Here is a 12,229-nt window from a genome sequence, read left to right as displayed (position 1 = left end):
GTTCTCTACAGAATTGAAAAAGAGAGAGACAGGATGAGCCTCCAAATATAACCGGGCATCCCAAAATGGGAGAAAAAATAAAAAATATTATTTCTGTAAGTTTTACAATTTCTGAAATGAATTTGTACTCTGAATGCAAGGGATGGCATGAGAGCAAGTTTGATTTCAAAAACCACTCATCATACCTCTAAATCATTCTAATCATTCATAACACATGCCTTTGCAGGGCTATGAAAAGCCTATGGAAGGCAGTACAATTTCAGGCTGACCTAGTTGGCAAAATTACAAGTCATTTATTCAGTTGGCCAGTGGGAGAACACAATGACAGCACAGTAGTGCTGATACAATGGAATGACCTACAGTACTGAGCACACAAAGTAAGCTTATTCAAACACCTGGGCATTCAAGCGGGTTCGAAATACAGTAAGTACTGCATGCAAATTATGGCATTTTTTGAAGAAGAAATTGTTTGAGAAATGAGAAATTTTCAGCAAATCATACTACTGTAGCCTCTGAGTTTGGGGTTCTGGGAGAATACTCAGTACCCAATATTGAAAACAAAAACTCAGGGATCTTCTTTGGGGACAATGTAAATCATATCAGCTGTATTCTCCATTCCATCACTCTGACCTTAAATGGAAACTTAGTCACATTACATGACCCCATCCACAGATTGGCAGCAGACAAACAATAATAATAACATAATAACATCAGCAGTGGCTGTTCTGCCCTGCTACATAATCAACATTTGCACCAAATTAAAATCAACTAGTTAAAAGCACTCTTCACATACCGTAACTGTTTTGCCACACATTTAAAACCATATTTATGTGTAACCATAGATAGTGATCTACATTTTGTAATCTTTTAGTAGCCTACACTGCACACGTTAGTCCACACTCTGGTTTAATATAGTCCACACTGAATTTAACTTCACTCATGAAGCAGGTCATGGGCGCAGTGGGGATTTAAGAACCACAGGGATGAAAGAGATCACTTCCTCAGAACATAAGCACAGGTGGGGGTAGAGCCTCTTACTCAGTGGGCTGGGTGAGCGGCACCTTCCCAAGTCTCAGGATCACAGGCCCGTTGGGGTTCCGGATCTTCTTCACCCCCGTGAGCTTCAACAAGCCAAACCTCCGCACCAGATTGAAACCTGGGGATCAATTGGATTTGCAGCAAATCAAGCAGTCAACCAGTCATATGGCTCACTAATCAATACTGATGTCAGAAAGCACCTCATTCATCAGCCCTAGCTGACACAAGTTTGGCATTCTTCAAACAAAAGAATGACAAGATATTTGATCTTACGTTCTTTTTATTGCTCTTACATAAAGATACCTGTGAGACAGTTTGTCAAATGGTAAATTAGATTTGTGTAATGAAAACTATTAACGTGTTGAAACAGCTTTGACAGGCCTTTTGATGGAGGTCAGTTATATGCCATTTGAACATGAGGTGAAAAATGACTTCAGCAGCAATACAAATGGGGGGGTTTTGCACCTGTGATGTTGTGTCTGGCTGTCTGGGGAAACCTCCATTCATCCACCTGTAGGGAGGGGCATCGGACGGCTGTGGAGAGACAGACGGAACAGATATGACCACAAGCCAAGATCCCTAACCATTAATTGGAATTTGAATCCATCCCTTTGTTTAGAGACCAAAAGCCTTTTTGATGCGGAGGCCAGCTCAACCTGAGACAGACACGTAAGACTGTGCAGCTATTCTGACAAGACAAGACAATGATGTTTCCAGCAGAGACATTCAGAAGGGGGAACCAAAATATTTTTCTATAAGGGATCTGTGCAAGAACCCTTGCACACTAAAAAATACAATTTCGATCAAGATTTTTGGATTTGGCTGAATATTCAAGTAAACCCAGATAAAATACAATTAAAATACATATTTTAAGATCCAAGCACCCTTTTATTCTGTTGTTTAGATTCAGCCAATCTTTTTTTCATCTTCTAGAATGTCTGTTTCATAAATGATAAAGCTTTTCAGACTGCAGCTCTGAAGACTGAGAGCCTTGGGTACAGTAATGACATGTGTCATCTGGATGTATGATGCACTAGAGAGCTGACATTTCATCTTCAAAAAAGGCAACCAAATGTCTTAAATATAAATTGGTTCAAAACTGTACATTTCAATGTCAACTCCAGTAGACTTCAGCAAGAGGAAAAGAGATCAAAGCAGGACTCAGAAAGATGAACGTCATCACACATTTGGAGCCAAGAATAAAATCTGGAGGTGCAAGACCCAAAGTCAGCTTGTCTGAAAACCATTTAAATGCTATGACAGTCTTCGCCTGCATGAGAATGAGGGGAATGACAGTTCATCTTGCGTGACTGACATGCGCGACAGGTGACACTTGATGGAAACGTTTTCTCTCAGCCTCTGAGGTTAATGCTAAAAAGAACTGGCTGTCAGACCAGAGATTTCAGCTTTGTTTTTTTTTGTTCTGGAAAAGTTCAGGTATGAGGATCACCTTGTAAGTGGGGAGCAGCTAAACTTTCTGTAATGTCCATTACCATGCTAAACTGTCACATTAACACTGTGTTGTCACATTAACATCTTTGATAGCCATATAAACATACTGAATTGACACATTTAACATGCTAAATGTGATTAAAACAACATGATGAGCAGCCACATTACCATGATCCTTCACCACAGAAACATACTGAGGCACCAGGTTAATATGCTATATCACCTCATTAACATATTTAGTTTCATATTAGCATGAGTCACAACTACAAGAGTTTAAATCATCCGATTAGCATGCCGAGTCACAAATTAAACATTTCGAGTCACCATATTAACATTCTGAGTCCTCACATTAACATGCTCCATCACCACACTGAGACACTCAATTAGCACAAATGATGAGTCAGCACTTTCTACTAAAAGCAAACCTTGCTTGAAAAATATGATCTCTTCAAGAGCAAGTCGAGTGAATAAGTAGGAGCCACCAGAGCCAATCACCTAATGGGTAGAGTACTGGTCAGATATGGTAAATAAGACGTGGATGAGCGATTTGCGTTGGGAGGGTTGCAGAAGATTCACGATCAATTACATTTTCATCATCCATCACCAAGCAATAGACACACAGTCCTGTGCAGACTGTAATGGCAAATAAGGAGTTCATTGTGTGCTAGGATTTTTTCCTCTTCTTTGCAACAACATAAAGTAGGATTTCATCTGCACCCTGCAAAAATATTTTTTCTTCCTCCTGGATATACCAACAAAAATGTAATTGTCAAAGTTGAAATGTCTGAAAAGGGATCGGGGGGGAAACAGAAAGTCTCACTGCATTTCTGACTCTGACGTCAAGTCTGTGTTCTTTGGCAGGCAACTGCCTTCCCGGAGAAATGTCAGATGTAGTCTTGCCGGGAGAGACAGGTCACAATGAAGGTCATCAGGCAGACAGCTAAGCTAAGTGGCCAGGGGGACTAGCACCGAGAAAAGCAGGCTAATCGTATTTACCACAAGACATCCTGTGACAATTATACTGGGTTGTTTAACAGATAGAGATCGCATTTACATTGCAGATCACAGCACAATCTGCCACAAGGTTTGGCATTAAGAGCTTCAGTAATGGGAACAGCAGTGGTACATGCTGGGAAAAAGTGTTCTTTCAAAGGAAAATTCAAGGGCAGAAGGGCTTTGCAACAATTTTGTGGGAACACCAGCAGCTTTAGCAAACTGACGCTAAGCCAGCAGCGATAACCAGGAATGCTCTTTATAAACTACGAGCATTCCTCTGGACAGATCCCAAAAGTGCTTGAGAGAAATAAGCGCTGTGGTCAGTACGCACTGAAACGGGCCTGATCTCATCAACAGAAAAACCTGTTCTCTCCATACAGCAAAATCTTCACACCTAAAGCATAATGCAATGCCCCATCACCCTTCTCCTCTCCCTCCTCCTGGCCCCCTCCAACACGCTCCTTATCCGTAGAGTCAGCGGAAACAGACAATGCCTGGGCAGTGCCTGGGCTACAAGAACTAGGCCTACGCTGCAATTTAACCAACTCCCATTTCCAACTCAGCTCATGTACAATACTGGGGCATAGTTTCAACGGCAGTATTAAAAAGAGGCACCTGGATGTTAAAATTTACAATGGCAGTGGGATTGAACTGTAAAATAGGAATAACCACAAATGTATATTTTAATTAAACAGTGTATAATTCATGAATTATACAATTAGGGGAAATACTGGGTTCTGTCAATCACTAGCTTCTATGAACTAATAAAACTATTTCTCTCCACAGCAAAACAATGACTGGTTCAAATCAGCAAGTAACAAATTTGTTTTCCCAGATTCAGTGTTAACCAGTGATAAAATGAGATGAAGGACTTCTTGATTCAGTTTGATTATTCAATCTACTAACAGGGTAACTTGAAAAGTGCAGAACTACATTAAGCCCAGTGTTTCTCCTGTAATGACAGGCAAAAATTTCCTTGGATCAATTTTAATTATGAATTAAACAGGATTTCATAGATCACACTCCTTGTCAGGATTACTTTTCAATTTTGTAGTTGCATGCAGGATGCTTTGACAGCACATGATTACTCCTCTTAATCCTAACTGAAGGTAATCTAACAAAGTCAAATCTGAAGCTCTGAACTGACAAAGGCCCGGGATAATTACAAGATGTGGGAAAGAAGAGCACTTCATAACTTTGCTGCAGGTGTTTCAAACAGAAACTGAACAGAAAGCAATGTCCTCTTAAAGGCGAGGGTTAGAAATGACTATGAACATTTGATGTATGTGCCCCTGATTACAAATGATGGCTAGACCAATTTGGAGCTTATGAATCCTCACTCTCCCATCTGTGGTGCACGCCAGGATGAGAAAAATGATGTTATTAACTCAAATATTACTTTTCATACTCATAAATGTGATTATAATCCATCACCTGAGAATTCCACTGACATGTCCCTGAAAATATGGGTTAACGTGAATGCTAACACACGCTTGATGAAGACCGCAGTGGAGGAAACGTCATTGATTGCGCTCTACATACATGGAAAAGCGCTGCTGGGAGCATAAGACAGCGTCCTATTTTCACCTTGATTCTGACACTTAACACTACCTTCTAGGTGCCTGTGCATAACATGGATAAGCATGTTCAAAATTTTAAGGCGTGAAGACAAGCTGCATTTTTCTGAGATTTTCCAGACCTTGTTCTTCAGCAACAAGATCTGAATGTGTTCAGAAGGCGCTGTGCATGTGAAGACATGACAACTCAGCAGGAAGCTATAAATTTCAGAAGGCTGGAGACTGTGGTGTACTACGTTTCTTTGCATCAAAAGCTCTCTTTCACATTCGACTAGAGCTCGGGAGGCAAAGGGAGGTTGGCTCAGGCAATGACAATCTCAGAGAAGGGAAACCCAAACAGGTTTGTCCAAGGTTTATGTTCCATACAGACACTGGTACGGGTCTCATTGTATGTTGGCCTTTTGCAGATAGTTAGGGAGGCCAGAACCTCAGACCACAGACCGAAGTAATAAGGAACAACCGCATATTTAAAGCACACACATAGCTTGGAGCATAACTTTACCGTAGTGATCAAGGGATGGACCAGAACCTTACCACAAAGACATAGACTCCATAAACTAAGCCTAAGCATGAAGTTGCATTTAAGAAATTACTTTTCCTTAGCTAATGTAATCATATAAAAGCATTGTATAAAACATGTTTAACATTTGCCTCAAAAGTACTAGTAGCTCTTTAGTGTTGCTGTAGTTTTATTTTGCAATGGCACAGTTAAGCACAAAAGACTTCCAGTTACCATGGAAATGGAGAGTGTGATTCCCATTAGAGTGAGCCAAGCGAACATGAAATTTAAGGTAATTGAAGAGATACTGTAAAAACCATTTGCTATGTTAGCACTTGTGTTACAGTACCCTGTTAAATGCATGTAACGTATTTAGCAGCAAGTGTTGTCTAGACATGTTGTAAGGATGTCTCTCACAGTGAGGGAACAACCTCTGAAAAGCCTCAGATGACAGATAAAGCTTTCTTGTCTTAAAATAATTTTTTTTAAACTGTCCCTGATCCACCAGGGACATCAACAGCAGCCAATGCTGCATACAGGAACAAATGTGGGCATGCTTTTTCATGTATTTTCATTTCCTGTGAACAACTGCCACCTACTTTATTAGTCCACCATTTTAGAAACTGCTCTGCAAATAGTTTGTTTTGTTCACTCCCTGAAAATCTATTTTTATTCAACATATTTGCTACAATGGTGCAATACAACACATTGAGGGTTTCTATAGGTTTCATGGAAGATATCACCCACCACAACTTGGAAACTGCCACATGTCAAACAAAAGTGGCCCACAATGAAAAATTGCATTTAGGCAGTAATGAATGGTTTCATCTTAGTCTGAAGCTTTGATGAGGTACTTGCATACAAGAACATCAAAGACACACTCCAGCAACGCTTAACTCATTTGCAGACACTTTTCTCTTCTTCATTTGAACATGCAAAAAATAAGTTCATATTTTGGAAAATCTTCTACTACAATATCTTCAGCTGTTCACTCAAAATACCCCCTTAAGGTGTTTTTCTTTTTTGTAATGGTCAGTGAATAGAATAATGCAGTCTTGTGCAACACTGAAGGTAACATTAATCATCCGAGTCCTTTCTGGGAAGGTGTGTGGGAAATTCAGACATTTGTGACATTTGTGCCTTTGGGCACTGAACCAAAAACTCACAAGCATAACATGGATCCCAAACACAATATTTTGAACTCTGAGTAGAACCTTGCCTAATTACACAAAACCATGACAGGACCTTGTTATGGAGCTCTGTTAGAGCATAATTAGAACCAAGTCAGCATAAACAGTTGAGTGTATGAACCAAACCAGAAGTGGAACGAAATTCTTATAATTTAAGAGAATATCCTGAACAGGGACACAGATTTGCCAGGTACCAGCAGCTAAGAACTAAAAATACCCTGACCACTGCTCTGAGCACTGCTCCACACTGCTGTCCTGACTACTGCTCCACACTACTGCTCTGAGCACTGCTCCATACTGCTTCTCTGACCACTGCTCCACAGTACTGCTCTGACCACTGCTCCACACTGCTGCTCTGACCGCTGCTCCACACTACTGCTCTGACCACTGCTCCACACTACTGCTCTGACCACTGCTCCACACTACTGCTCTGAGCACTGCTCCATGCAGCGAAGTGACCACTGCTCGGCATGACTGTTGCACCCGCCTATACTTCTACCCTAACCACTGTCACTTCACTGATTACACTACTGTCCAGACAACTGATGCAGCAGGTTGAATATTGCCTTTATAGGGGCAGGCAAGGGCTGTGTGACAAAATGTTACCTTCATCAGTCACAAGTCGGCCTCCCTCACACGGACAGGAGATGATGGACAGCCACACCAGGGTGAACAGCACAGATGACCATACGACCCACATGGCTTCCTCCTCAGGTAAGAGAGACGCTTGACTCCTACCTGTGGGTGAGGGAGAGAGAGAGATTCATCATGGGGCTATACTGTATAGTGGTACTAGCAGAAAGCCAAATTAGTAGTAAGTATATAAGTGCCACAGATGGAGTATTCAAAAGTATGTGCACACTGCACACCAAATTCAAAAAGAAATCGAGGCATGAGAAAGAACCTTAGTACAACATTGAACCCAAAGTGAAGATGTTATAGGAGAAAGTGAATTATATTATCAGAATCTGCCTGTGTTTAGCTGTGCAGTCACAAAAGAAGAAGACCAGAAGCCTGTCATATGAAAAAATAAATACATTTAGGAAAAACCTAAGATCTGGAGTCAGGACTAATGTCAACATAAATCAATGATCAATGCCCAGTACTATATATGGATGTATCATGCTACAGATGAAAGGAATCAACACCAAAAATAAAAATCCAAAAGGCCAAAAGAAAAATTGTCTTTATGAAGGACGACCACACAAGTCACCTTGAAACGAGAACCAAGACCTAGTTTTAAGATTCCACTGCTGATAAAAGGCAGTACTTTCTCTTCAGAATCATCCCACAGCTCTCTTTAAAACTCTTGCACAGCACATCCAATTCCCCGAATTTACACAATTTCATTGAATATTTATCTAAAATGACTTGTTTGGGTTCTGTTTAATGACCCTATCAATCATCTGAGTTTGGTTTGTCAGTATAGTTTCAGATAGGGAATGACAAGAATCGAGATAAATGTGCTATCTGGGAAAATGTTTTTCATCCTCTAAAAATGCATAACTGCATACACAGAAGTCTATCTGACTCCTAATCATTGCTTTCAAATCAACATTTCTGGTGACAAACATTTGGTAGGTGCTGTGCATGAGCATTACATACACTCATACAGAAGAATGTAGGCTACTGTTTTGTCTCTCAATATATTTTTTTACCCATGTGTTTCTCTTTAAGTAAGTCTCCAACACGCATGCACACCTTGTGTCTACAGGAGTGCATGCAACAATGCATACATTATGTGCTGTACAACTAAAATGATTTATTCAAGCAAATTGTCCAATGCCATTCCCTTCACCATAAGACAGGTGGGCAACTTGAATGCAGAACAAGGTGCATTCCCCTGCTTTTGCAGGCTCCTTTTTAAAAAAAATCAGTGTTTCTGTATGAATGTCCCCATGGTTCTACACCTTAGCATAGAGTGATAAATATATCTTGATAAGAATCTATGATTTCCTTTATTCTCACTTTTGCTACACAGAACTAGTAATATTCCTGGACTTCTCTGATAAAGGTATAACTGATAACTTGGCTCTATGCCTAGAATCCTGAAGTGACATCACTTTCATAGCTGTAAGCACGCAGGAAAATACCTCATATTCATAAGTTACACATAGACAGAGGCTCTGGTGAAGGCTGTACTGACATCCAAGAAAAACAGTAATTTGCGTAAGACATTACAAATCTGCAAACATTGAATTAAACACAAAATTCATTTTTTGAAAAAATTTAATTTCAGCCGAAGGGAAACAACCTGTTTACATTCATAAGGATGCTCAGCTCTAAAAGCTGTACAGCTGAGAAATACGAGCGTCTCTGGTTTTCACTTTGTTGTAGAGCTTATAGCATTTCACTGATAATGCACATGCCCAGACTGTGGCCTTTCCCACACTGACCATGATACGGATATGGCACAGCATGAAAAACACCACAAAACCTGTTCCTGAGACTGGTACTGTCATTTTTTACCAAGGGTTTAAAACGTGAAGGTGATGTGGGATGCATGCACACACGCACACACACACACACACACACACACACACACACACACCGCTACTAATGAATGAAGAGTTGTATACAAGCAAATGATACACAATAGAACATAATAAAACAACTTTAAAAAATCCCTCAAAGGCATCCTCTGGTTTTCTCAAAAACCTGCCAAGCCAAACCAAGCTACTGTGTACTGATGAATAGAGCATCAATCTGTCATTAAATAAGATGTGATGAAAAGACTTGTCCAGATACTATTGCATAGAAACCAACAATATTTGATATGAAGAAGAGCTAGAATGAAATTAACCTATTAGCAAAAGAAGCCAAAGTGGTACCAGTACTTTGGAGACAGGGTCAGGATTTCCCAATCAATGATGTTTCTCCATTGTTCATGACTGGCCCTTTGCAACCAATTGGGTTTTCACCTTGGCCAATTTAGGGCTTTTCTCAAAAGAGCAGAAATAGTGTCCCACCATCAGTTTGAAACTAAGGCTGTCTGTTAACAGGCCCAAGCCACAATCTTCACAGTTTTACCAGTCATTGGAACATTCTGTGGTACACTGATCCTAACTCTGAGCCAGCTTGCTTTCCTTTTCCTCTGGACCCAACACCTGATGGAGGTCCTCTTCCATTTGCCACAGCTGTGTAACTGAATGTTTTTTTTTTGTGCTGTTTTTCCCATCAAAGCACCTTTCCTCATGGGGTTGTTTAGTTACTTTAAAGTATGGCCATTGGCAATACTTTATGAGCAAACCAGTAACAGGCCACAAATGAGGCAGTGAGTTGCCAGATCATATACAACTTCAAGTTCATCAAAATATTACATTGATTTTTCAGTGATGCAATACTAACAAATTAACTAATAAATTAACTTTTACTAAATGGCCCATACAAAGAAGTCTTGCCAATGCTTTCGAGCAGGAAATCACCAACAGATTTGCCCATGCCTTTCGTAGACAGAAATGGCCAGGGATAGACCTGATGGATGGGTTTTTATTTTCTGGAATGATTCCTCCATTTGCGGTCAACTTAGTATGACAAAGCAGTGTTGGATTGTTTGATGACTTGTCAAAGAAAAATATCAAGAACTGTCTTGTCACTTTGGTCTAGATCTGGGGCATAAAATAATTATATTTGGAATCACAGCATCAGGAATAAGACTGAATGAAAAAAATCTACCAGTCATTTCTTGGGAAAAACTCGCGCACATAACTTTATTGTAGAGCAGCTGCGTTCTCTTTATTTATTTATTTTATTTTATTTTCGGTGAGCTAGAATTTCACCAAATAGTATAACCACAGTGACATAACAGCCAAATATTCCACAGCTGTTCCAGAAACATTGCTATGGACATTTTCCACCCCCGTACACTAAAGATCTTCACGTTGTGAGCGTCAACGAGAATCACAGCTGTGGATAAACAGGAAACGGTCTAATTCCCGCAGTACTTCATCTAAGCACATCTGCGCCAGCTATCAAATGCTTCACCGCTCAAGGCCACAGGAGGGCTCTAGCCTACCTAACAACCATGGGGGCAAGGAGGTGGGCACGTTTAACGAGAAAAGATGCGCCCGCGAACGCGGTACAAATACACGTATTACACAAAGCATGGGTTTTATTCATATTTGAGTTTTTTTATTTATTCCTATGACGTAAAAATATGAAACGGCTATAGGCCTATTTGCTGCCCATTATTTGAATGCGTGGCGCCCCCCCACCCCCCACCCCCCAATTGAAATGGTGGGCTAAACATACTGCAATATAGCCTGTTAGACATTTCAGAGTTTAATCTGTTCAAGTTTAGAAATTTGTGGATAAACTGCAGCATCAAGCGCAATGGCTAGTTTTCCAGTTTATCGGATAATGTCTGACTGGTACAAAGGGGCACTTCATAATTGCACTGATGAAACTAGTTAAAAAATAAGTAATAAAAATAAGTAATCAGCACTCAGCATGTTCGAGTAAGTGAAAGCATAAACAAAACGACGGAAGGACAACAACTAGCAAAACTTTAAGAAACATAAAAATTTTGAAATACTGTAAGCATCTGGGTTTTCTTTAAGATACGAAGAATGTATGCAGCTTCCAGCGGCGCGTGCAATTAATGAAAGCGTTGTCCATACCTACAAGAACTGATTAATCCAAGGAGTAAAACGTCCACATTAATCCACAATATTTCTCACAGCAGAGGCGATCCGATTATTTCATTGCAAATTGTAATCCACCGTGTTTGTAATTACTTTCCTTGAGTGAAAATGCCTTTCCTGGGGGAGAAGTTAAAGACAACGTTCTTTCGCCCTGCTCAACTTTCCCCTCCCCACACTCTTTTAGAAAAAAAAGTTCTCCAACTCTCTTCGCCTCTGTCTCCAAATGTTTTCCATTTGTGCGGAGGGGGAGGGGGGGGGGGGGGGGGGGGGGGGGGGGCGGGGGGCAATGGAGAGGGAATCCAGTTAAACGTGTAGTGACATCACCTAGTCCGGTAATGGAATATACGCTGCGGGCGTCACTTTCTTCCCTCTAAAAAGTTGCAGTTTTCCACAAATCCACAAGTCGTGTTAAATCTGATTCATGAGTTTTGGATTCCAGGGAAGAGGACCTTACTTGTAGAGTACATGGCGGGAAGTAGTGACTGTTCAAAATGGAATGAGCACTCTGAAGCTCCATAGATGCTCAAACTGTCGTTTCTTTCTTGCAGATCCTATATCTTTATTCATTTTCTTGGAGGACATACTGTAGGAAAAAGTTGTTCAATTACAGCACCGTTCAACAATTAGCCAGCAAGTTGATTTAATTCGTCTAACAGCAAAGTTACTGTAGTTTTAATTACAATAGCCTTCATCATACTGTATTTATGAAATACAGAGCTGCATTGTTATTGACAGTGTTACTGTTATCCATAGTGCAGCTAAAAAAAAACAGTATTATGGTAAAAACTAAAAAAAAAAAAAAAAATGTACCAAACTGTCAAAAAAAAAAGTACA

At 40.3% G+C, this 12,229-nt stretch overlaps 1 protein-coding gene across 4 annotated transcripts in view; it reads right to left on the bottom strand.

The window, feature by feature from the left end:
* col16a1 (collagen, type XVI, alpha 1) overlaps positions 1-11,620 on the bottom strand; it is a 68,646-nt gene extending 57,026 nt beyond the window's left edge. For 2 of the 4 annotated variants that reach the window (XM_035431283.1, XM_035431286.1), the window contains exons 1-4: positions 11,372-11,620; positions 7,359-7,490; positions 1,504-1,572; positions 1,039-1,156 (exon numbers count right to left, since the gene is read on the bottom strand). In XM_035431283.1, the coding sequence (XP_035287174.1) occupies positions 1,039-1,156; positions 1,504-1,572; positions 7,359-7,452 (281 nt within the window). In that variant the 5' untranslated portion in view covers positions 7,453-7,490; positions 11,372-11,620. The remainder of the gene's footprint in view (positions 1-1,038; positions 1,157-1,503; positions 1,573-7,358; positions 7,491-11,371) is intronic. The other 2 variants (XM_035431284.1, XM_035431287.1) reach the window with 2 other exon arrangements.
* Positions 11,621-12,229: the final 609 nt, after the last annotated feature.

The sequence above is a fragment of the Anguilla anguilla genome, chromosome 8 (assembly GCF_013347855.1).
Source record: "Anguilla anguilla isolate fAngAng1 chromosome 8, fAngAng1.pri, whole genome shotgun sequence".
NCBI lineage: Eukaryota > Metazoa > Chordata > Actinopteri > Anguilliformes > Anguillidae > Anguilla > Anguilla anguilla.
Note: the sequence above shows the minus strand (reverse complement) of the source record. Positions and strands in the feature narration are given on the sequence as shown.